This window comes from Sabethes cyaneus, chromosome 1 (genome assembly GCF_943734655.1).
Source record: "Sabethes cyaneus chromosome 1, idSabCyanKW18_F2, whole genome shotgun sequence".
In the NCBI taxonomy this organism is placed as follows: Eukaryota; Metazoa; Arthropoda; class Insecta; order Diptera; family Culicidae; genus Sabethes; species Sabethes cyaneus.
In genome coordinates, this window is record NC_071353.1 from 12,608,785 (window position 1) to 12,634,172 (window position 25,388).

A 25,388-nucleotide genomic window follows, 5' to 3' on the forward strand; every position below is an offset into this window, starting at 1 on the left:
ACTGATACTAAGGGAGAAGTTGTCGCATCGTACGGTGACGTTGGTGGTCAGGCACACTCCACTAGTGTCATACAATTCGTGAGAAAGAGTTCCTCTGGTTCCCATGACAAATCATCTCACGAATTGAACTGATACTGAGGGAGAAGTTGTCGCATTAAACGATGATGGATGGTGGACAGGCTCACTCTTCTAGTGTCATACAAAATGCGGGATAGAGATCCTCTGATTAGCATGAAACAATCATCCCACACTTTGCACTGATACTGGAAGAGAAGTAGTCGCATCGGATGTCAGCACTCAAATAGAAAAAAAACCTTCAGTTTTTTTTCAATCCGACTCGGGGAAAATTGTGACCATATTTTGCCACGGTCACAATAAAACCCTTTGGTCACTGGGCCAGCTTGTCAATTACCATTATTTATATTGTAAATTTTTTTGTAAATATTGTAAGTAAATGTCTAAATGTAAAATAAATGTCAGTACTCTGTGCTTGCATGTTTGAGAGACGTTTATTTTATGTTTAATAGCTCAAGTTGGTGTCCTCGAATATTATTTATTAAAAATTGTTTTCCATGTTATTTATTTAAATTATTTTCCTTTTTTTTGTTATTTATTTGTTGCATGTTATATTTTTTGGTTAGTTTAGCTTTGCTTGATATTAATTAGGATTCAATTTTATGGTTAGGGATAGATTAAATAAATATTTTGCATGCAACAGTTAATGTTAAAATTATTAATAAGTACTAGTTTGATCGGGACACCAACACAAAAACGATAAAATTGTGATAGCATAAGTACACAACGAGCTGAAGGGAAAACAACGGGAGCACGGGATGCGAAGGAGATGGTTTAGAATGGAAAGCGGACTGATGATGCTTAAAAAGTGCCCGCAACTGCCGGCGCGAGATGACTAGTAAAATTAATAGTAAGCCCGGAGGTGGTCGGTTCCTGTGGTCAAAGGACCGGATAAAAAAAGAGCTCCTTTGTGAAAACGCCGTCTGAGGAATAGTTAACACCCGGAGGTTATTAGTGCGCGGGGTCAAAGGACCAGTGGAATATCGCCAAGTACCGTAAAAGTGATTACAATTAACGCCATCTCGGGACGCTAATCCGTTCGTCAAATTCGGGTTACCGCCAACCGCAGTTTTGGTTGAATGCGCAGTGCCTCCGGGTTAGTTTGGCCGTTTGTCATTAGGCCAGTAACAGTAAATTGTTCGATAGCGAGTAGACAGTGCTACTGATAGATTTGGATCACCCACCGTACCAGCAAATTACCATTCGGCCGTTTGTCATTAGGCCCTGTGAGGAATATAGTGGACACCCTGTCATCGAAGGGGGACGCCGCTGCGTCCTTTTCCGTAAACCATCAAAGTTTGTGCAGCCCCTGGATCACCCTTCGCATCGCCCGTCATCACCAAGTCGACCAACGAACAGCAGCAGCAACCATCCCGGCACGCGGTGTGCCAGGAGGAAGTTTTTGTTTGAAAATGCGCAGGTACCCAAAATACTAACACTTTTGATTTAAAAAAATATATGTATGGTCTGTAATTGTTCAAGCCTTAAAATTCATTCAATATTGCACTTCCTTTGTCTATTTCTAAAGTTTGCTTGTTGTAAGAATTTTGCTCAGTGACCATTGGCGTGGGTTGTAAGTCCGCCATTTTAGAATTTTCAGCAGGAGACCAACCAAGACGACCCAAGCCGGTAAGAAACAAAGGCTATTGTATTAAAGAATTTATTCATTGTGTACAAAAAGAATTGTAACAGAGCAACATTTAGTTTGGCTAGAGATGGTCTTAGCCGGTGGTTTTGCCTGCTTGCCCAAAGTCTTTTTCCGACTAGGTCGTACTCCGAAATTGGATGTGATATTCACTCGTGCTGATCGTGCTGATTCACTTCACTACTGGTATGTGGGAAACTGTTCCCAGGAAAACTTAACTTTATTAAAAAAAGTTACAATAGTCGTCTTAAAGCTACGCGTTGAATAATCGATGGATACTTATGTAAAGCATCCCAGAAAAATTGACTTATATACTATGTCCCTTTAGATACCAGACTTTTCTTCGAATATCCATAATTTTCATTTATTTTCCTTCTGGAGTCTAACGGGCGCTTATTCTAAAACTCTATAATTGTTTGAACACTCCTCATTGCGTCCTAACGATAAAAAGAGAAAGAAATTCTAAATGCGACACATGGGAGTGGCTTAATCTTTCATGCCCTAAATAAATAGTCTAATCAGTACATAATCCATGCGCGAGATGGTTTTTCAGATTCCTTTTCATATTCTGATTTTCCTACTCCCGATCAGATGGATCGTTTTCTGGCATGTTTATTTGATTACATCGTTGGCGCGTCTAGCTAAGCAGCTTGTTTGCTCTACCTCTGGAAGCGATAATGCCTCCAGCTAAGTTATTTATTTTTATCATTCCGCTCTAGCAGCGACACATGTTATTCTCTTACCTTTTGCCCGAAACTGCAAAACTGATGAACCGCTTTTCTCCTGCCTCAAAGTGTCACATTTGACATAAAGAGAATCGAGCGAAAAATGAAGACTGGTTCTGTTCGATTTCTGCCAGGCTTCCGACTTTTTCGTAAGCGGGTACCAATGTTGTCCACATTTTCATCAACTCGCCGCTAGTTGTGGAACTTTCCATTAACAACTAGTATCAGTTGGTGAGGGTGATTAACATTTCTCGTTATTTCTTTTGACAATAAGTGTCGAGGAGTAAGCAGCAGCGGCGGAGAATAATCAGCAGCAGAAGACAACCAGCAGCAGCGGGAACAGTAAATACAAATCTTCACCTGGAGCAACCAACTGCAGTGGAGACGGTGGACACAAATCAGCTGCAGCGGCAGCGGTATACAATCGGTGACGTGAAACTAGAAATAGATGGGAAGCAACGAAAGCGGGCCGCTCTGGTTCAAGCGATTGATCGCTTTACTAGGCGTAAAATCAAGCGATTGCTAGTGAAAAGCAGCCAACTGACAGTTTCGTGAAGCCATTACCGTCGAATCGCGGCAAAGAAGCAGCAATCAGCAAAGTTCACTTTTTCACGAGCAAAACTAACCGAGACCAGGTAAACTGTCAAAATGATCAGCTGTTTCACTGCTGTCAAAGTTAATGTCAAACCAGGGTTGCCAGTGGAAAAAATAGTTATCCTTGTTGCCAGAAACATATTCTTTCCTAAATGTTAAGATAGATCTGTAATGCCATATAGTAGAAATTGTAGCACAGAGAACAGACTACAGTCAACTTTCGCTAATTGCACTAAGCTCTTAGCCCATTTAGTGAAAGACTTTCGTTAATTGGGCTGAGACGTCAAAACCGAGGGATATATCGATTGTTTTTGTCGAAATCTTCGCAGAAAGGTTTATACAAATATACACTTATATTTAATACGGAATCAAAGTGGAAACTAATCTTTTCGTTGTTGAAATTTATTTCTAGATTATTTAACAAGTAAATAGTAGAATTTCATGCGACAATATTAATATATATTGGCATTTTTAACTGTTTCACCGTGATTCTAAAAATGGGAGGGTCAAGTTCATAATTGATCGGAAAACGATGTGATGCAATTGTATTCCATTTAATTAATTTTAATATTTTCTATATGAAATATTTTCCACACTTGAATGAACTATATTCAAGAGCCCCTCAGAAGAAAAAATACGCTGTCAGAAATGACGTTTGACTTCGTTTTAGATGGGCTATAGCCCAATTAACGGAAGCCCGATTAAAACGTAGCCCACTTAAAGATAGCCCAACGAACGAAAGTTGACTGTACCAGGTAATTGACAAAAAGTTTGTAAAAGGTTTTTATGTAATCTACGAGTAATCCTGCAATAGAGCATCCCTCGAGCAGTAAGTGGCAAACTAAATCTTGATGTCGCTGCCATCGCTGCTATGTAAGTCCAGCACAAAGAAATATTGATAAAGGTACATGGATGTTTTTTGATGCGTTTGGCAAACTATTTCTGGAGGGCGCTTCCGACAGATTTTACACACAAAAAATCGATTACTTCCTTCGAGCCTGTTAATCTGTTCTCTGTGATTGTAGTTTATTTTTTGTTTAATTTTTGATTGTACGGTGTGTTTTAAAAAAGAAAAAACTGTGCACTCGTAATAGTCACAACGTGGAGCTTTATCGTTCTTACGAAAAAAATATTTTAATTTCAAATTTTAGAACCCATCAATTAAGGGTAACTTTTTTCCTTTTTTCAAAGGTGTGTTGTAATCATGTCTTTTGGAAGCCCCTAGCCGCTCGCTTAACAGCTGTCAAAACAACTTGAACAAGATAAATTTTCTTACAAAAAAAATTCACGGAGTGCATTATAAATACTTTGCAATTGCATTAACATTTTATTATTACTCATAAACCAAGTATATTTAAACTATGCGATTTCGTTCTGGATTTGCGCTCTATTAATTTGTTTTTGTTTACAGAATATCATAAATCTCCACCGGTACATGTACGCAAACCCGTATAGAAGTACTTAACGTCGAAATTTGCTACTACTTTTTCACGTTAGTTTGAAATAAATTATCATGCCTTGCATTGTCCCGACATGCCTTCGCACGGACGAGAAAATGATTTCGTTTCCTGATGATCGAACGCTTGCGGCTCGATGGTTTACAGCGATCGAAGTTGGTTGCGGGCACTCGATGCAGCTCGCCGAACCAGTTTCGAATCCGGAAGTGTGCAGTTCACATTTCATACCTACGGGTTCGGACATATTCATCTATGAAGAACCGTCTAGATTCTTACACCGGTAAGCAGGGCTTTGATTTTCCTAATTTTAGCCCATTTAAAAGTTGTATCTTGTAGTGATGAAACATGTACGCAGATCAGCAGTTGCAGGGCTTGCTTGGCGTTCCATCCGAGTGAAGATATGGTTTCGTTAGAAGATAGTATAGGCGAGAAAAGTATTGCATATCTGCTTGAAATGTTGGACGTCAGCGTTTACGAAAACAATTTTCTGAAATTGATTTGCTTATCGTGCATTGCTCAAATAGAAATATTTACAGCTCTTCGCACAAAATTTACGCAATCAGAGCTAGCATACAAGGAATTACTACAGAAAAGTCGAAATGTAGTGCAGTATTTTGACATCAAAGTAGAGGTTGATTCGGAACAGGTTGCTATGGTAGAGGAAGAAACATTGATGCAAACTTCTATGAAGGCTGAGTTCGATGTGAATCAGGACAGCTATGATGATGAGTACAAACCGGTACCGAGCCGTAATCGTTCGAGCCGGACAGAAAAACGACGTAGAGGTCCGAAGAAGAGAAATTCTTGCAAACTCACATCCAATGAAAATGAAAAACAGGATGAACAAATCAGTTTAAAGAAAAAAATGGAACGAAAATGTTATATTTGTAATACGGTTCTTCCAGATGCCAATCAGCTGCTGGTGCATCTGACTAAAACTCACCCTTCCAAAACAGGCTATAAATGTGATGAATGTTCTCTTGAAATCCCTTTGCTATATGCATATAATCGTCATCTCAGCCGGCACGACAAGTCGGAACGGCCACTTAAATGCACCATGTGTCCTATGCGCTTTGTGTCCCATTTTCAGCTAAAACTACATGAAAATAAACTGCATGGTGCGAAACACGATGTCAAACGAGGTGTAAGTAAAGCACGAGTAATGGTGTGCGATCAGTGTGGCAAAGTTAGTGATAACCGCAGTATAAAGGAACACATCCGACAAGTACACCAAAAAGAAAGTCAACCGACATGCAATATATGCGAGAAAACGTTTACGACAAAACCAAGTCTAGAACGACACATGCTTTTGCATACAAATGCCAAACCCTACAGCTGCGAACAGTGTGACGCTACCTTTCGACGTTTGCTTGATTACCGTCACCACAAAAGCAAAGTACACGATGGCGTTAATCCACACGTTTGTTCCGAATGCAATCAAGAATTTAAAAGCTACCAGCAGCTGTATGGCCACAAGCAAAGAGTTCATCGAAACAAGATACCCGCATACCAGTACTATCAGCAGTATGAAACATGCAAACTCTGTCGATTGCGATTTGCGAAGAGCGGTGAGTTGGTTGAGCACGTTCAAAAACAACACGCAGATGAACAATATCCGATGCACCAGTGTCCGCATTGTCCGAAAACGTTTATGATGGCGATAAGACTGGCGACCCACAAGCTTATCCATTCCGATAAGTACGTCTGCAAGGAGTGTGGCGCTCGCCAGGTCAGCGCAAAGAAACTTCAATATCACATGGATGTCAAACACCCGGTTGGTCGCGTATACACCTGTTCCGGCTGTCCGAGAACGTTTACCAGCTTACATCAGCTCACCCTGCACAGTACTATCCACACTAGAGGGAAGCAGTTCCAGTGCGATTTCTGCACGAAATCGTTTCTGCGAAAGTGTCAGCTGGTGATACACATACGGTAAGACTGTCTGTAGTTTGTAGTTTTTTGACTGCCATTGTAACAGCTGGTGCCACTTTTAGAACGCACACGGGGGAGAAACCATTTCAGTGCGAAGGATGTTCGAAGCGATTCAGTGATGATGGAACTTTTTGCAAACACAAAAAACGCTGCCAGGCGTTGCTCGCTAGGACACTTGCGAAGTCGGAGTATGAGGAGAATTAGTATGGGGGTCAAGATTAGTTCGAACGTTATAGAAAATTGCGTTAATTAATTTGCCTGTGTCCTCATGGAAAAATTGATATTATAAGAGTGTAATAGGAGTATGGTTATAGAAATTTACTTAATAATTATTATTGCTGCATATTGCTATATTTGTTTCTTGGCAATCGTCAGTTATTCACGATGACGTGTCACCGCAGGCATGGCTACTTCGATGGATACCACAACCATCAGGCAACAGACGTGGCAACAGACGTCACTGACTAACAAGAACGGAATTAGCTGCGCAGTAAAAGGGGAGTAAAGAGTAAAGCATAGGTTTTGGGATTCAGTCGTCTCACGCCACATTTTTTACAGTTCCTTATTGGTTCGTACAGTTACTCAGGTATCCGGACACCAGAGTCGCCCAGGTGAGTTACAGAATCGCAAATTTTGCTCTCACCTATAAAAATTAAAGCCTGGCCACTCAATAAATAAACCAGCAGTCCGGAAATTTTACCAAAAATGCATTGACTAGATATCAAGCGAAAACTACTTCTGGAGTCTTCGCTACAAGCCTAAGAATTGCAAACCAGTAGCAACTGCAATCCGAAATCGAAATAACAATGAAAATAGTAATTCCTCAATTTAATCAGCAAGCAAAACAAAAACATATCTTCTTATTATTTCGCAGTTTTGATACCTACTGTAACGATGGGCTATTTATAATGTGTAAGCCTAACGAGCTGAGCTGGCCACACAATACTACATGTACTACTTGTACATGACACGAAGTTGTAGGTGTTCGGTTCGGCAGCAAATAGTACAGATAGTACCACGCGGTTTTATTCTAGAGTAGACAGTCGTGCGGTGCGGACGTGTTCGCTGAGCTCTGATACAAGATTGATTTTACAATGGCGACGAGGAACAAAATCGGTAAGATATGAAGTTCAGAAATAAGCTTTCAATAAAATAAATGTTGTTTGCTTTCGTGGTTTTGGTAAAAAGTGGATAAGTTATATAAAAAGTGGATAAATTATATATAATGTGTGGAAAAATATATAATCAATTTCTGCTAGCTGTAAACAAAATGGGGGAAGATGTGAGCGGCAATAAAAAAAAAAACAAAAGATGAAATTTCTTCATATCAGTGATTATTGTTACCGATAACAATAATGCAAGAGGTTTTGTTCGAAACGCTACGTGCTGGTTGAGGAACAGCTGAGTGCTTGTTCACGGGAAACTGATAGCTAGCATTGATTAACAGCTTTATGATGGTAAGCTTGTTAAAAACTGACTACGTATAAATGTTAGTTAGCTACGTGCAAGTTGTAAGTTGGCTACGTGCAAGTTAATAGTTGGCTACGTGCAGGTTAAAAGTTGGTTCTTTCTAGTCGGAAGTTTGCTTCGTGCAAGTTCAAAGTTGGCTACGTGCAAGCTGAAAGTTGGCTACGTGCAAGTTGAAAGTTAGCTTCGTGCAAGTTGTTGCTTATAACTATAGGTAGCTACGTGCTGTATGATATTTAGCTCCGTGCTAGTTGAAAGTACGCTACATGTAGGTTGTATGTAAGACATGTAAATTGCTAGTTTATTCAGGCAAGTTACAAAATCGCTACGTGCGAATGTATGATCCATCTGATGTGGTTGTAAGCTTTGCATTAGAAAAACAGCAGCGGCAGGTGGGCAGTGCCTTAATGCTTGGGGGAATATTTACAGGTGTCATGCATGGACAGAGGTATGACTGTTTTGGTTACCTGTTATATTTGGCTTTAGCTAGAGCAACATGTTTAGGGAATGATATAGGAATATAGGAAAGTCCAGAAATTAACCAACATGGTTTTAGACCTACGGAACGAATCGGGGAGTCGCAAAAAAAAGCTTCGACCGTTTTTTACACAGGCGAATAAGATCGCTGAAATTTTCGGAAAGGTTTGATATGGTGCTGGTTGTCAGAGACATTGTTGATGCTAATTATAATGATGAAATTGCACAATATGAAATAGTTACAAAATCTGGGGAGGTATCCGTTATGTAGTGCGGTTCAGCTGTATGATTAGAAGAATATATTGCATCACAGCTTGGTGTTGGGTAGAAATGGCACTAGTTTCGTACGAAGTAGCGAGCAGATTACGAGTCTTTTATGAACTTACAGACTGCAAACTTAAGCTAGGATTTCGTGATACGGAGGTCATTGAAAAATATCCACGAAGTGCAGAATGTGTTTGATATCTTTCACTTCAAATAAAAATACGATTTTTAGTGAAGTTTTTGAGACAGATCGAAGTTTGCAGTCGGATCGGAAAGATTCGGACATGCGGGCATATGTATTGGACGATGGTCGGGCCAGCGTATTAGGTAAAGATGAGATGTTCACATTAGAAGTTCTGCAAATAGTGATGCAGTGTCCACCACATTGAGTCCAATTCTAGTACTTGGAAAGGTCCGGATATGTTTTCAAAAGTCTCAAATGTGGCATAAGTATCCAGATCGATGAAGAAGCACTGCAGTCCAAGACTTTTTGGAAGGAAGTATTGCAGAGAGAGTGAGGGGACCCCTGACCTGTGTTTCGCTTTGGTACATGTTTGAGAGTCGAAGATCGCAAGGTTTGTGCGTTGACATAGGAGCGCCAAACTGCGTCATAAACTCATGAATTGCTTGATGCCTAGTATCGACCCAGTGGTGATTTTGGCCACAAGGATGGCAAAGTTATCTTGGTTCGACTTGGAGGCTGGATATTACCATATTGTACTCAACAGGGATGGTCGGGGTGTGGTGGCTTTTGCAGGCAGCAAGGGAGTGTTTTCTATTCTCGCAGGTTGATATTCGGGATGGGGTCGGCTCCTGTTGTTCTGTTCTTTGGGGAGATGAAGGCTCATCTAGGGGGATAAGTAGCATGATTGCATGTATGTGCAATTTACTAGTTTATGAAGCTACAAAACAATAACCGGCTGTTCGAGTACAGGGCTAGTGCTGCGATCCCATTAACTCTAACGGGTTCTCAGCCAAGGTTCGAGCACACGACGACGGGCTTAACGAACCGGTATAGTGCTCCGAAGCCAAACGGGAGGCTGCGAGAAGCTCGTTTTACAACTATGAATATGCAGGTGAATGAACGAAGATCTGATTATTTCGTTATAAAAGTTGTACACACTTAAAAAAAGGTACCGAAGTCGGCAAAATTTGCCAAGTTTTCTAAGTGTGTAGATGAAAAAATGGATGCGGTACAAGTTGGAGGCTCCTTCAGTTACCAAGCTAGATTCGTTATTACTAAACTTGTTGAAGATTCGTGCGAAGCCTTTCAACGTTGACGTTGTGTATGATAGAGTTGCTTCACAGGCAAAGTGGTTTTAGGGACAAACATTCTTGACACATAACTGAGAAAAGATCAAGTAACTATCATGTTTCGATCCACCAGATGAAATGCTGCACGTGGCAGATGCACGCGCGTTTGGGATGGAAGCGATCATAATGCAAAACAGCATTTGTAAAAAGTTTGGCAACTCATGAGAAGAAATCTCGCGTCACTTTTGATTTCGTCCAATGTAACAATTCCACCATATTGAGAAAAACGAGATCGAAGTTCTTCGAATTGAATTTTAAATTGTTTCGAAATGAAATAATTTTCAGTCATTCACTCAACGTGGTTGATGAATAATAACATTCAATATTTAACGGAGATTTTAAAAATCTAATTAAAACTAAGCAGTTTTGGTTTATTATGGAAAAAGTAACATTGGACTGTTTACCATCTCATACTGTACTTTGGACGTTTTTATTTTTCCAGGCTATTGCACATAAATTAAGCGAGATCACCGTAAAATACGTGCGTTGCCGTGCTACGCTATTTTCGAGGCTATTTTTCAATATTAGGCCACTTGTTTCACTTAAAATGCATAAATAATGCGAAAAAAAACTTTCACTTGCTAAACGTCCAATGTACAGATTGGGTTTGTTTTGATTTTTTTTGCACTTTGGACATCAGATGAGAGCGACCGAAGTAACAGTCAGTCATCCGTAATTCGAATGTGCACATTGGACATTTTGATAATGCTAATTTTTTAACCTCAAAATAGTTCTATTTGGGCAGGTGTTTTTGTAAAACATAGAGTTTAAAAAGAGCAATAATTTGTTGTGATAAACCGGATTTGTTTACATTTGTTACATTGGACGAAATGAAAAGTGACGCGAGAAATATATCCGAATTGAGGAAGAGTGTTCCCGGCCGTCTTTACAACGGAAGCACGTTTTGTATACTTATGTGGTATTCGCGTGATACTCCCAGATAAAACAAGGTCGTAATGGAAAGCCCACATTAAGTCGTATGCATGTCAATTTTACATTGGAGTATGAAAGCGTAGTATACAATAAGTTGTTTTGCATTTATGCGTGTCCTCATATACAACCTGTGACTGTGCATTATATAGCAGTATAGATGATTGTAACTTTTAGTTGTATCGTAATAGTATATTGAGGAGAATTAAGTTGCGTGTCCCAAAAAAAAAAAAAAACTGTTGTACAGAATGCAAGGTAGAATTACAAATGTTTGTCAAAATTGCCCCCACTTAGATACTTATATGTGAAATATAACTTTTTCGTGCGGGTATGATTTCGTATCTCTGAGCTACAATCGAGATATACAAACCAAATTGTTTGCTGGGTTATTTCTGCTTCTGAGCTTTTGGTGTTCAACTAAACTTAGTCTAGGTCGTGGGCCCGCATAAAGCGATGAATGCTGGAACTTTGTAGTTTTGACTTCGTAGTTCGGGGTGATCCAGCTGGAAATTCTTCCAGGTTGCAAATTCTCTTACAATGGTGTCTCAGAGCTTGGAAGCATATGTCATATGTATGAGCTAGGAACTTTATGTCGTAAAGGACATGATGTTTTCTGGAACAGTACCTGCTGAGTTCAAAACGGCTACAGCTACAGCAAAACGGCTAACGGCTACGCAATGTGGCGAGTGTTACCTGGAGATAGAACCGTGACATCAAAGTAGTTGTGGGAGAAAGAGTTGTCATTTTGCACATTCATGTAGAGTAGCACCATCTGTTACTCATATTTCGAAACAATTTTGTAACTGGAGTTTTACCAAGCCGAATGATGTTGGTACGTGAGAATCTGGTAGGTGCTCTACATTCAATTTGTCCAGGGAGGAGACATGAGGGTATCGTGGATAGGTAGCCGGCGAGTGGCGCGGCATTAGGAATCATACCTTAAGGAGAGGAAATGCTGTTCTTGTGTGTGATCTGGGTCCAGGAGTTCGAATTCGAGTTGGTTGATGTGGGCCGGAGTGCAATGGGATGGAATGAACGGAAGTTGGAAAGGATTTGTCTGCGAAGCGATGTGCACTTGAAGGAGAAGCGACTAAAGAGGTTCGTGGTAGTTATGAGCAACAGGTCAGGGAAGCCAGTTGGACAGGTAGCTACATCTGTTCAAACGATGCTTGACTTCATATGGCATCAAACGTCCTATAGTGGGATGCAAGGTGGGCTTAGAGATTGTATACTGGATGTTGAGGCTACTGTATGTCTGTTACTGATTTCTTTATAGAAACTAAAGGCGTTTGTAAACTTATAGTTCAAGTCATAAAAAAGGGAGAGATGTAACGATGGGCTATTTATAATGTGTAAGCCTAACGAGCTGAGCTGGCCACACAATACTACATGTACTACTTGTACATGACACGAAGTTGTAGGTGTTCGGTTCGGCAGCAAATAGTACAGATAGTACCACGCGGTTTTATTCTAGAGTAGACAGTCGTGCGGTGCGGACGTGTTCGCTGAGCTCTGATACAAGATTGATTTTACACCTACCTCTATTTTGCAATTAAAATTAATTAAGAAGACTCTTCTGCTAGATATTCCGGCTCCACAACTGTGCTTTCAAGCGCTTTACATTTTTTCTTATGCTTGCTAAAAGTTCCGCCGTCTTTGAAACGCTTCAAACATTTATCGCATTGATGTGGCCTTTCTCCTGTGTGAGTTCTGGAAAAGAAATTCATATAAATTTCGGTTCGATATATTTTACAAAAACTTTACCGTCTATGAACTACCAGTTGACACTTTCGCAAGAACGATTTCGTGCAGAATTCACACTTGAACTGCAGTCCTTTGGTGTGAACGGAAACGTGTCTATTAAGCTGGTGTGAACTGGTAAATGTTCTCGGACAATCGGAACAGGTATACACGCGACCGTCCGGGTGCTTGAGATCCATGTGGTACTGAAGCTTCTTTTTTCCGGAATGACGTGCACCGCATATTACACAGGCATGTTTGTCCGTATGAATAATGCTGTGAATGGTCAATCTCGCTGGCAACGCGAATGTTTTCGGACAGTTTGGACACTGCAAGGTCGGATATTGTTCATCGGCGTGTACGTTTTTAATGTGCTCCATCAATTGGCTGCCTTTCGGAAACCGCGAGCTACAAAGTTTACAAACTTCGGGCTGTTTATAGCGCTGATATAGAGAAGGTTTGTTACAGTGCACTGTCTGCCTGTGGTTGTAAAGCTGTCGATAAGTTTTAAAGACTTCGTTGCATACGGAGCAAACGTGTGGGATTACCCCATCGTGTACCATGCTCTTATGGTGCCGATAAAAAAGCAATCTTCGAAACGATGCTCCACACTGTTCACACACGTACGGTTTCGCGTCCGTATGTGAAAGCATGTGTCGTTCGAGACTTCCTTTTGCCGTGAAAGTTTTATTGCAAATGTTGCATTTCGGTTGACAATCTATTTGATGAACTTGCTCCATGTGTTTTTTGATTTTGCGTTTATCGTACACGTCTCCGCACTGGTCACATACGGTAAAGCGCCGTTTATTCTGCAGGTAATGGTTGACGTCATGATGTGCACCGTGTAGCTTATTTTCGTGCACCTTGACCTGAAGATCAGAAACAAATCGTACCGAGCAGATACTGCATTTAATTGACCGTTCTGATTCGTCATGTCGGCTAAGATGACTGTTATATGCGGTTAGCAGATGAATATCCAGAGAGCAATCCTCGCATCTATAACCCGTCTCGGAGGTGTGTGTTTCCGTTAGATGGACCATTAATTGACTGCAATCTGTCAGGAATGTGCTACAAATATAACAATATCGTTCCAATTTTTGATTCACACTTGTTAGACTTATTGAGCAGTTTTTCTTCTGCTTGTCATTGTTGTTGGTTTGAGATTTGCTAGAACTTTCTTGTTTTGGAGGTTCAACTCGTTTACTGCACGAGCTCGAATGACTTTGCTGAGCCTTCGGTGTATTTTCTTCGCTTCTATTTTCCTGCTTGTCAACAAGTTCCAATGTTTCAACTTCTATTATTATTTCCCTCTGGCGACTATCTGCTTGCGTCAAGCATGTCTCTGTTTCATTGTTAAAGTTCTGACTTGTCTCTATTAAGTGTTGAAAGTTTAGCTCTGATTGAGTAAATTTCATGCGAAGAGATGTTAACATATCCAATTGAGCAACACATGGTAGGCAAATCAACTGAAGAAAGTGATGCTTGCTTATGCACATATCCATCGATTCAAGAAGAGCCGTAATATTTTTCTCGCCTATCCTACTCTCCAAAGTTAGCATTTCTTCGCTAGGATAGAAGGCTAAGCAGGCTCTGCAGCTGCTGATTTTCCTGGAAATTTTATAACTAAAGGGTGCGAAAATATTAACTAGGGTGTTAAACAAGAGATTGTAGGTACAATACTCACCGGTACACGAATATCGATGGTTCTTCATAGCTGCCAGCGTCCGAAACCAAAAAATGAGAACTGCATATTTCCGGTTGGATATCGTTCACAGATTGCACTGGATATCCACAGCCAACTTCTATCGCTCCAAACCATCTGGCCGCGAGCGTCTGATCGTCGGGAAACAGTCTCATTGTTTTATTGGGACGCAGGCATGTAGGAACAATACAAGGCATGACGACTATTACTCGAGATCGGTAACACATTCAATAATAATAATTATATTATAGCACATTCATAAAAAATGAATCAAAACTGCAACCGGCCACAACATTTTAGACAAAACATTCAAAAATCAAAATACACTAAAACTATACACTCAAAATAATCCGCACATAACTAATGGAAAATTTCCATATGAAAATCCTTATGATTATTATGTACCACATATAAACACAATCCGCCCAGAAGTACACATGAAAATAATATACATATGAATAGTATGTGCAAATTTTAAAGGTAAATTTTAAAAACACATAAATGGTAACTGTTTGGCACATAAAGTTCATTTACTCGGCACGTGGAAAAAATCTATGTGTGAAACACATAGAAACTATACGAAAAGTTTTCTCAGTGTAGGTAAGAGACTGTCGTTTGCGTCCTACACTCTTAAATCAGTTTACTCTTAAAGCCCTCTACAAAGCACAGAGCACAGACTAACAGCACAAACTAGGTATACAGACACCATGCGAACCACGCGAACGAGTTCTTACGGCAAGGTTTGGCTGGGTAGGGTGTAATTCCAAAAAATTTTTGTCGAAAAGTGGTCAGATCGTGTGCTTTGCTTTCATATTTTGTAAATTTCTACCAACTACCGAGATATATTGACGGAAAGTGAGCCAGATATTGATGTGCTACAATTAAATGTTTCTAACAACTGCATTTCAAGTAAAGTAAAGGGCCGATTTTGTTTAAAATATTCAGGTAAAATGAGATACGCGATGAAGTTAGTATTGTGTGTGTGTGTTTTATGCTTTATTTTTTATGCTGAGATGATTTTGAAGTATATATATTTTGAAGTGCGTATGCTCATAGGCAGTTTTCTCGTCATAAAAACATTTTTGTCGATGGAACTGAGTTGCATATTGACGATCATCGATAATGTAAAACAAATAAACATTTATCCTAGCTAAACTACTGTACTACATTTGAAAAATTGCAACTAAAGGGCCATTAAGGCTGTGAACCATTTCGCGAAATTTTTAACTTTTTGGTTAAAATTTGACAGTTCGATGGTTTTCCGAAAATAACCCTGCTCGGGAGCATGGTTAGTTTTAACCAAATTCTGAGAGCCAACGAGATATGCACAGGTGAGGAAGAGAGCTTCGACAAGTTTCACTGATTTTTCGTTAGATTTTTTTACATTGGTATGGATGCTTATCGCATTATAAATTTGTTCAAACAACCCGGGTTGAAATGAGATGAATTTTATCTATCAAATAAAAGCAAATGAACATAAAAAATTCCTCCGATTTCAACTCGGACAGAAAAAATAATATTTTCATCCCCACCTTATATGCTCTCATTGAGCAAAAAAAACTATCAATCCGTCAAATATGAAATGGTTCACATTCTGAACTGATTTTAACCACTCAAGGAGAAATAACCATCGAACTGTCAAATTTTAACCAAAAAGTTAAAAATTTCGCGAAATGGTTCACAGCCTAAGACCTATTTACTAACACACTCAAAGCAATCATGGTAGTCATGAATACATATCTAGATAGAATTAACAAAAGGGCGAATGTCGCAAATGTAAACAAAACGAGTGAGAGTTACTTTTTGCTGGACCAGCATAGGAAAATCATCCCTCACTCGGTTTGTTTACGCTTGCGACATTCGCCCTTTTGTTAATTCTATCTTCATATGATGAGGGCATCGTCAATCATTGGTTAGCATAACTCTGCAATCAATGTTGAAAATATAGGTGTGGCGATGTTGGTAAAGTGGTGTTAATGTCATGAAGAAATTTCATCATGGTGTGGGCACCCCATCGGCAGGCAAGCATGTTTTCACCAGGGGGCTGATATGATGTCACATAGAGCTTGCTAAGCCCAGTGCAAAAGGCTACAAAAACTTATCGTTTATCACTCAAACGTATGTTTTTTTACTGGGGTATACCCAAGTAACCAAGAGTTCGAATAATGGTGTCTAACAAGGGTTAAACAGCTTTATGTATATCAATCTATAACTTGCTAAGCAGCGTCACTTTTAAGTAATTAACCGAACTTTAAAGCTGTCTTGGGTCCACTGCATAGAACGCTAAGCAGCTTCGAAATAAACTGTCAAAATTTAAGAAAAAACAAATTTAGCAGCACTTCTATGTTCTATTTTTATACTTCTACCTAACTTCTATATTCGTTGCATTTGCCTGCTGGTGGGTTTGAACCCGGGTGTTCCGCGTTGTAAACCTATACTGATCCACTGCGTCACCTTTGTCGTATACAAGCGATGTGAATTTTGCCAATGAGTTGTTAAGTAAAAGTTCGTTTTAGAACTTGCAGCAGCTTTATGCAGCGCGAGTTAATTATAGAACATAAAGTTTGGAGCCAGGCAATTAATTATAGTAGTGAGATACCGACAGCATATGCTACACAACACAACACAATAATGAAGAGCATTACATTCTAATTTATATTTGTAATTAGAAATGTGCGAGGATTAAATTTATTCAAATGAAATAAAAATAATTAATCTCCAATAGTTTCAGGTTCTGCTGGTTTGATCACCAGAAATATAAACAAAAAAGCAGCACGCAGAACTTGTTAGCAACTAAAGTTACTTCAGAACTTCATGTAGCATCCTAATAGCTTTGAAGTATCTATGAAGTACTCGCAGCACTTCTTAAAGCATTTAGTTCCACGTATACTTAATATACACTACTAATCAGCAAGAAAGTTCCACGGAACTGAATCTGAACTAATTATGAACTTTCGAGTTCGCGTGTCAAGTAATATTCGAACTTTTGGTTGCTTGGGTAACTGGGGGAAAACAAAAACAAACGTGTAAAATCAATGTAAAATCTAACAACAGCAACAACAAATCGCGCGTCGATGTGTGCGTACGATAAACGTCAGCAAGCTCAATTTTTGTTTCTCACATGAAAAAGGCGGCAAACGCAAAGCGATTTCACAAAACGAATTAACTTAACATTTACACAGTTTCATGTATTTCGCATCAATTGCTTGCCTGGCATAGGCTATGTGATGCGAAAACCTTGGCTAAAAAATCAAACTAAAACTAACAAAATTTAACAATTTACACATGCGACTCGGTTGCAGGGGTGTGAAATTGTCAAAATTTTGCGGACTAAACATCCATGGATGGCGAAAATTTGGAACCAGCCAGCATATCGAAAATAACAGCTAATAATAGTTAAATTATAACTAAAAGGATGTGTTCAACTCCTTTCTAATTAGTTTCAGTTGTTCAACCTTTTAGTAGGTCCCAGTACAAAAGGTACCAAAACCAATGAGTGGGACATACACAATATATGTGATTTGACAGCCACACCACCCCGCTGCTCGGTTATCAGCTTGAGCCCATCTATGAAGCTGTCAGCTTGAGCCCGCTCTATGTTGGCTACGTTTTTTTTTGTACAGGTTGGTATTGGAAGTGTCATTCCCGTGGTTTTCGCTGCCAACATGTCGTGTGTGCGAAAATGAGATAGCATTTCAACACTGCGTTTCACTCAACTGCCAGCAGTCTGATTTGGGCCCGCTATCAAATTTTGAGCCCGGGACATCCTCACGCTGTCACTCATTACAGCTCGATATAGATTAGGGTGGGTGTGGGTGAAATCGTAAATCGACCAAATCACGATCAAGCATGGCGTCAAACTCCAAAAACAAACCCCATTGTTCGGCGTGGTTTGTTCTTATGGTTTGACGTCGTTTCCTGATCTTTCCCTACTAATGCCATCAAATATCTTCTGTAGTGTGGTCGTTTTTCTATGCTAAATTTCCGAAATATGCACCAAATGACGTCCGTCCAAACTCCAAATCTACGTACGTCCAAAAACTGACGCGCTCGTTTCGGGAACGATATTATTTTAATACTTTCATATTCGTGCGTCTCGTCTCAGACGATCTTCGATCTCCCTCTGTCGTACTATTCGTGTCACGAAGTCAGTGAGAGCTTTGAGTCACACAATGTGTGTTCGTTCTCTCGTTCTTACGAACTTACGGAATAGAGCTTGCTAAGGGATGCAAAAACTTATCGTTTTTCACTCAAACGTATGTTTTTTTACCGGGGTATAACTGGGGGAAAACAAAAACAAACGTGTAAAATCAATGTAAAATCTAACAACAGCAACAAAAAATCGCGCGTCGATGTGTGCGTGCGGCAAACGTCAGCAAGCTGAATGCCGTATGTAAATATTAGAGTGACTATATACAGAGTGGCGACAAGTCATCCCAAATGTATGAAATGCGGTTTTTCCAAGGTTTTTCTTTCTCTTTCCTGCATACGCGTAGGATTGGTCGTCTGCTCGATTGGAATGACACTGACAGATAATTATCATTCCAATTTTGACATTGTCGCCACTCTGTATATAGTCACTCTAGTAAATATGTATTGAGCTTGCTGACGTTTATCGTACGCACACATCGACGCGCGATTTGTTGTTGCTGTTGTTAGATTTTACATTGATTTTACACGTTTGTTTTTGTTTTCCCCCAGTTATACCCCGGTAAAAAAACATACGTTTGAGTGAAAAACGATAAGTTTTTGCATCCCTTAGCAAGCTCTATTCCGTAAGTTCGTAAGAACGAGAGAACGAACACACATTGTGTGACTCAAAGCTCTCACTGACTTCGTGACACGAATAGTACGACAGAGGGAGATCGCCCAGGTAACCAATAAGCATTAAAATAAGCAGTAAATCAGTCGTTTATTAGCATCCCTGGCGTTTTATACTGCAGGTTGTTGTTTATCAGCCTTTTGACTGCATAACTGTTGTAAACTGGCATTCACAATTCTATTTAAATTCTTCTTGTCGGTAACTAGCTGCAAATAAGCATTGTCAGCACTATAAGAGGGCTAGCAGTAAAGTAGCTGCTTATTTTGCCAAAATAGCATTTAAGTAGCATTTAAGGCAACTTAAATGCTTATTGGCTTGCATTTAAATTGCATTGGAAATGCTTATTGGTTACCTGGGCGAAGATCGTCTGAGACGAGACGCACGAATATGAAAGTATTAAAATAATATCGTTCCCGAAACGAGCGCGTCAGTTTTTGGACGTACGTAGATTTGGAGTTTGGACGGACGTCATTTGGTGCATATTTCGGAAATTTAGCATAGAAAAACGACCACACTACAGAAGATATTTGATGGCATTAGTAGGGAAAGATCAGGAAACGACGTCAAACCATAAGAACAAACCACGCCGAACAATGGGGTTTGTTTTTGGAGTTTGACGCCATGCTTGATCGTGATTTGGTCGATTTATGATTTCACCCACACCCACCCTAATCTATATAGCCTTTTGCACTGGGCTTAGCAAGCTCTATAGAGCTTGCTAAGCCCAGTGCAAAAGGCTACAAAAACTTATCGTTTATCACTCAAACGTATGTTTTTTTTACCGGGGTATAACTGGGGGAAAACAAAAACAAACGTGTAAAATCAATGTAAAATCTAACAACAGCAACAACAAATCGCGCGTCGATGTGTGCGTACGATAAACGTCAGCAAGCTCAATGTATTTTAGTTGCACTGAAACAAATGATTCAATCGATCCAGATTCATTAATCTTTACGTCCCGACATAAAAAATGAAAGAACTTTCAGTTACACCTTTGGCTCTATCTCCACTGATTTTCAATCGATTTTTATCCAATAAGTCTTAAAACAACCACATTAGATTGGCCTTTAATGGAAAAATATGCTGGTAAATTATGGTTCCATTTTCCCGGAGATATTCCAGATTGCGGTGGGATTTTTTTTAACGTCATAAACAACAGATGAAATAAAATTGGAAATCTGCTAAACTGACTGCGCAAAAGTTATCCATTTTATTTGTAGTCACTAATAATGACTTTACCCTATCCTGTAGAGCGTTGGCTTACGCCTCACACTCCAGAACATCCGTTGTCGGTTCTACAGGAACTCAAAAGTGGTCATTTTGTATTCTCTTCGAAAATATGGCAAATGGGGTATCAAATGATAGGATTTTTCAACACGAGCTCTTTAGTGCATATTTGGATGTATTTTGAGTCTATCTGGACATTCCACAACACCCGGCATCGGTTCTACCGGGCCTCAAAAGTGGCTATTTGGAATTCTCTTTAAAAACATGGCAAATGGGGTATCAAATCACAAGATTTTTCAACACGAGCTCTTTCGGTGCCACTCCAGTATCGGTTTCACTGGAACTCAAAAGTGGCCATTTGGAATTCTTTTCGAAAATATGGCAAATGGGGTGTGAAAATGTCCGAATCGGCTCAAAATATATCCAAATGTCCATTAAAGAGCTCGTGCTGAAAAATCCTGTGATTTGCCATGTTTTTGAAGAGAATTCCGAATGGCCACTTTTGAGGCCCGGTAGAACCGATACCGGATATTCAGGAATGTCCAACTCAAAATACATCCAAATATGCACTAAAAAGGTCGCTTCTTATGACGTTAAAAAAAGCCCACCGCGGTCTGGAATATCTCCGGGAAAATGGAACCATAGTTTACCAGCATATTTTTCCATTAAAGACCAATCTAATGTGGTTCTTTTAAAACTTATTGGACAAAAATCGATTGAAAATCAGTGGAGATAGAGCCAAAAGTGTAACTGAAAGTACCTTCATTTTTGATGTCGGGGAGGTAAAGGTTAACTCGCTAATTCATTTAGCCAGTAGAATCAATATATATAGAATGCCAGTGTCGCTGTTTTACTACGGGACTCATTGTGGTAAACATGATGCTAACAATCTGTATCAAGTCTGTGAATCGGGAACTTCATTGTCAAAGTTGCTCATTGTTATTTATCTGTTCTTTATCTGTGCGCTCGTTGGTGCTGTCATCAGTGCGCTCATCGCTGTGTTTTCATGCCAGTGAAATGTTTTTACGGGAAATTAGCAGTCATCAACTTTTCGTCGGAGAGCAAAACTTTGAAAGTAGTTGTTGGGCCCAAAAGCAGGGTTTTGTTTGTAAAATTGTAAATAATGCATTCTTCTTGCCAATCTGAACACTTCAAATATATTTTGATGAACCAAATGTTTGTTTCAAACAAAAAACTGCTTTTGAAATTCGCAGAATCGATGACGGCTAATTTCACCTTAAACGTTCTTTTTCTTTTCGTCCGGATGAATTGAATCCCACAACGGACCAAATCATCATACCGTCAATTGACAGATACTGGCGCCCTTGTTTACATTTTGAAAAAAATTCCTTTCCGTTTATAACGAATGTAGCGTGTTTTTAAACATTTTACAAGCATAATGGCTTTTAAATTTAGTCCTAATGCAGTTTGAACTAGGTTTAAACAACAAACTTGCCGTTTAAACATCTGAAACTTTTTTAGACCCTGCGGTCTGTTTGTAAACAAAGGCGCCAGTATCTGGCAGATGACGTCACCTTGATTTGGTCTACTGCGCCCTTTTGCACCGATTTTTTCAGAAATCTGCAGCAAGCGAAGTTCCCAATCACATTACTTGGCAGCCATATTTGAAATTTAAAACTGGTTGTCAAAGTTTGACAATGAGATTCCTTTTTGATGAATCTCAGGCACACACACATATGCATATATACTGTAAATACATTATCTGAACAAGTGTGATGTTTACCACGCGCACTGCAGCGACACTGGCATTCTATAGATCATTTTGCGATGACGTCATTTTGCCGTCAAATGACACCACTTGGTGGTTTGTTTACATGTTTTTTGTCACATCCAGCAGTTTCGATTTGAAATTTCGTGAAGGATTACTGCATCAATTTCTGTAAAACGCATGTAAGGCACTTTCTCTTCAATAAAAACTATAAATTTCTATCATTACCTATCTGCCGGACAAAGATAGAAAACTCAATTCAAAATTTAACACCACGTAAACAAACCACCAAGTGCTGTCAAAAAAGTGTGGTTAGGAGCTCCCGTGTAATGATCTACACTCTTAAATGATTCTACCTGTAAATTGGTCGGATTTAGTTAAAGTTAGATTGAAACTACTCAAAATGCCCTTAAAGTGTACAAACTCAGATTTTGAGTAGTTTTTCAACCAAAAAATTGGTAGTAGGAACTTAAAATTGCGTTATTTGTCATAGAGAATAATTCAATTATCGGTAGCAAGTAGTCAAAATTGGTTAAAATTTCTACCCAAAGTTTGAGTTTGTACACTTTAAGGGCATTTTGAGTAGTTTCAACCTAGCTTTAACTAAATCCGACCTATTTACAGGTAGAATCATTTAAGAGTGTATATATATATTGATTATACTCACCCCATCGACATCTCTATATCGAACTGCAGTAAACGTCAGCGACATCATGTCCGGGGCTCAAAATTTGACAGCGGGCCCAAATCGCCCAAATCAGACTGCTGGCAGTTGAGTGAAACGTAGTGCTGACATGCTATCTCATTTTTGCACACACGAGATGTTGGCGGCGAAAACATGGTTGTCTGCCGATGGGGTGATTATTCGCTATGTAAGCACAAATCGATCTCTTGTACTCTCATGGAACTGCCATATGGAAAGTTTGTGAAGATTTGGTGCAAAGTTTTGTCTATCCTTTTCACTCATTAACAAACCTGTGCACAGACTTCACAAATAGAACAAACTTGGGAAGGTGGCAGCACCGTTTCGCGCACATAGCGAATACTATTTAGCCTGATGACATGTTCCCTACATTTTCTTCTTCCTTGCCTTTTTAAGCCGCATTGCCCTACAACGTCCATTCGCATCGCACGCATCAGTCGCAGGTCGCAGCGCTGTGCCGATGACTCAAGCTTTTTCATCTCAGACATAATGTGCTTTCCGAACTTTTCTATCTTCTTCTGTTTCGTTTACCGCCGCAAACAACTAAAGCGCCTAAAATAAATACGCTAAACACAAATACGGACGGGGATTCCCTCCCCTCAGCTTGAAAAGCTCTGATGGCGGTCATCCCACAGTACAGCCCAGCAAAAGTTATAGTAAATAATAATTATTGTTCTTTCCCATGCCCAACAGCCGACGAAACGATAGTGATTAGTCGTGCTGCGATCGCGAAGTCAAGCGGTTTTGTATTGCGTTTTGTTGCATTTGCGCGTTTTGTGCTCATCTTGCGATTGCTCGTTCGGGTTGTGTGTGGGAAAAAGTTCTGCTGAGAAATAGTTCTACTGCTGCATGGTTTTCTTCTGTGGGAACCACAATGAGATGGTTTAATGGGTCCAGTTTTATAGGCTTGATACTGTTGATCATCCTACAGGTAGCCGTTGCCCGTAAGTTTCGTCTAATACCCTAATCACAGGAATTATTTTGAACACATAAAAAGACGAGAGAAGAAACATGAAGGTTATCAGAACCATATCAATCAGTTTCGTTTTATTCTATCTTCGCGCACATACAGTCAAACCGGTTTTCCCAAAAGCACCGCCATCAGACATAGACCTTTACTAATTACATATATAACGTAGTTAATCACGCTTCACTACCGGAATATTTTTGGTTACAGAGCAAACATGTACTACACCGGATCAAAAATCTGGACGTTGCATCCTGCTGCGATCGTGCGACAGCTTGTTCACATTGATCAAGAAACAGCCCCTGCTGCCGGAAGATCGTACCTTACTAAGCCGCAGTCAATGCGGTTGGTCGGTGCAGGATAACCATCCACTGGTGTGCTGCAGTGATCCAATCGATACTCCGATTCGAGTGCAAGCTTCTTTGCTACCATCACCGGGAGTTTGTGGAATACAAACAAGTGATCGTATCGTTGGTGGCATTAACACTAAGATTGACGAGTTTCCCTGGCTAGCATTGCTGAAATATGCCAAACGTAAGCGAATGTGTCAACGTTAATTAGCACCTTGGATAGGTGTGTGTATATTTATTTAAATTTTCTCTAACTCTAGCCAACAATATCTTTGGGTTTCACTGCGGCGGTGTACTGATCAATGATCGATATGTATTGACTGCATCCCATTGTGTTAATGGAAAAGACATTCCCCCTACCTGGAATCTGTGAGTACTATACCCATTTTGGTGAGTTTTTTATTGTTATTTTTTTCTGATTCAGAGCGGAAGTGCGCTTAGGAGAATGGGACACTTCAACAGATGACGATTGTGATGGATTTGGTGTAGATACAGACTGCTCACCACCTCCGGTGGACGTCATCATCGTGAAAAAGACTCCCCATCCTGAGTACAATCCACAGTCGTTGGAGCAATACAACGATATTGCTCTTCTGCGGTTGGAGCAGCGCATTTCTTATACGGATTTCGTGAAACCCATTTGCTTGCCACGATCATCCGAACTCCTTGATAAAAGTTCCGTTGGACTGAAGCTGCAAGTTGCCGGCTGGGGACGCACCGCAACTGCCCGATTCAGTAACGTTAAACAGAAGGTTGGAGTTGACGGTGTTGAATTAGCCAGATGCAATGAAGTGTATCGGCAGGAGCAGGTTGTTTTACGCGAGAATCAGCTGTGCGCCGGTGGTGTGGCCGGAAAGGATTCTTGCCAGGGTGATTCCGGTGGACCATTGATGGGAGTGACAACGGCAGGTAGCAAGAGCCCCTACTGGTATTTGGTGGGGCTCGTTTCGTTTGGGCCGACACCATGCGGACAACAGGGTTGGCCAGGCGTATACACCAATGTGGTTAAATATGTGAGTTGGATTGAGTCGAATCTGGTGGAATGACTTGCAAAAATGAGATTTTAATTTTATCACGAAAGCATGCTGCAAATAGACGAACAATGTTGAATTCGTGCAAGAAAAAGTGGTTATTTTACTTTTTAGCAGACCCTACTCTTTGTTTTATTGATGCACCAGAAGCAACCAAGAACGCTGAAGCAACAGGTTATGATTTTTATTGAACAGAAACTGGGGCACCATTTTCTTCAAACAAATTCAAAACAATTT

The 25,388-nt window shown here is 40.0% G+C and overlaps 4 protein-coding genes across 4 annotated transcripts; 2 read left to right on the forward strand and 2 right to left on the reverse strand.

The window, feature by feature from the left end:
- Positions 1–4,342: 4,342 nt before the first annotated feature.
- On the forward strand, positions 4,343–6,725 carry LOC128732665 (zinc finger protein 431-like). Its single transcript, XM_053825954.1, has 4 exons — positions 4,343–4,387; positions 4,451–4,776; positions 4,833–6,428; positions 6,491–6,725. Exons 2-4 carry the CDS (start codon positions 4,553–4,555, stop codon positions 6,630–6,632), a joined length of 1,962 nt encoding a protein of 653 aa, XP_053681929.1. The 5' UTR covers positions 4,343–4,387; positions 4,451–4,552; the 3' UTR covers positions 6,633–6,725.
- A 5,569-nt stretch (positions 6,726–12,294) lies between these two features.
- On the reverse strand, positions 12,295–12,954 carry LOC128732678 (early growth response protein 1-like). Its single transcript, XM_053825968.1, has 2 exons — positions 12,645–12,954; positions 12,295–12,590 (listed from the first exon to the last, which is right to left on the reverse strand). Exons 1-2 carry the CDS (start codon positions 12,818–12,820, stop codon positions 12,443–12,445), a joined length of 324 nt encoding a protein of 107 aa, XP_053681943.1. The 5' UTR covers positions 12,821–12,954; the 3' UTR covers positions 12,295–12,442.
- Positions 12,865–14,477, reverse strand: LOC128738191 (zinc finger protein 616-like). The gene is made up of 3 exons (XM_053833131.1): positions 14,305–14,477; positions 12,940–14,243; positions 12,865–12,896 (listed from the first exon to the last, which is right to left on the reverse strand). Exons 1-3 carry the CDS (start codon positions 14,475–14,477, stop codon positions 12,865–12,867), a joined length of 1,509 nt encoding a protein of 502 aa, XP_053689106.1.
- A 9,061-nt stretch (positions 14,478–23,538) lies between these two features.
- Positions 23,539–25,230, forward strand: LOC128732672 (serine protease easter-like). The gene is made up of 4 exons (XM_053825962.1): positions 23,539–23,747; positions 23,981–24,304; positions 24,381–24,489; positions 24,545–25,230. Exons 1-4 carry the CDS (start codon positions 23,678–23,680, stop codon positions 25,164–25,166), a joined length of 1,125 nt encoding a protein of 374 aa, XP_053681937.1. The 5' UTR covers positions 23,539–23,677; the 3' UTR covers positions 25,167–25,230.
- The last annotated feature ends 158 nt before the right edge of the window (positions 25,231–25,388 follow it).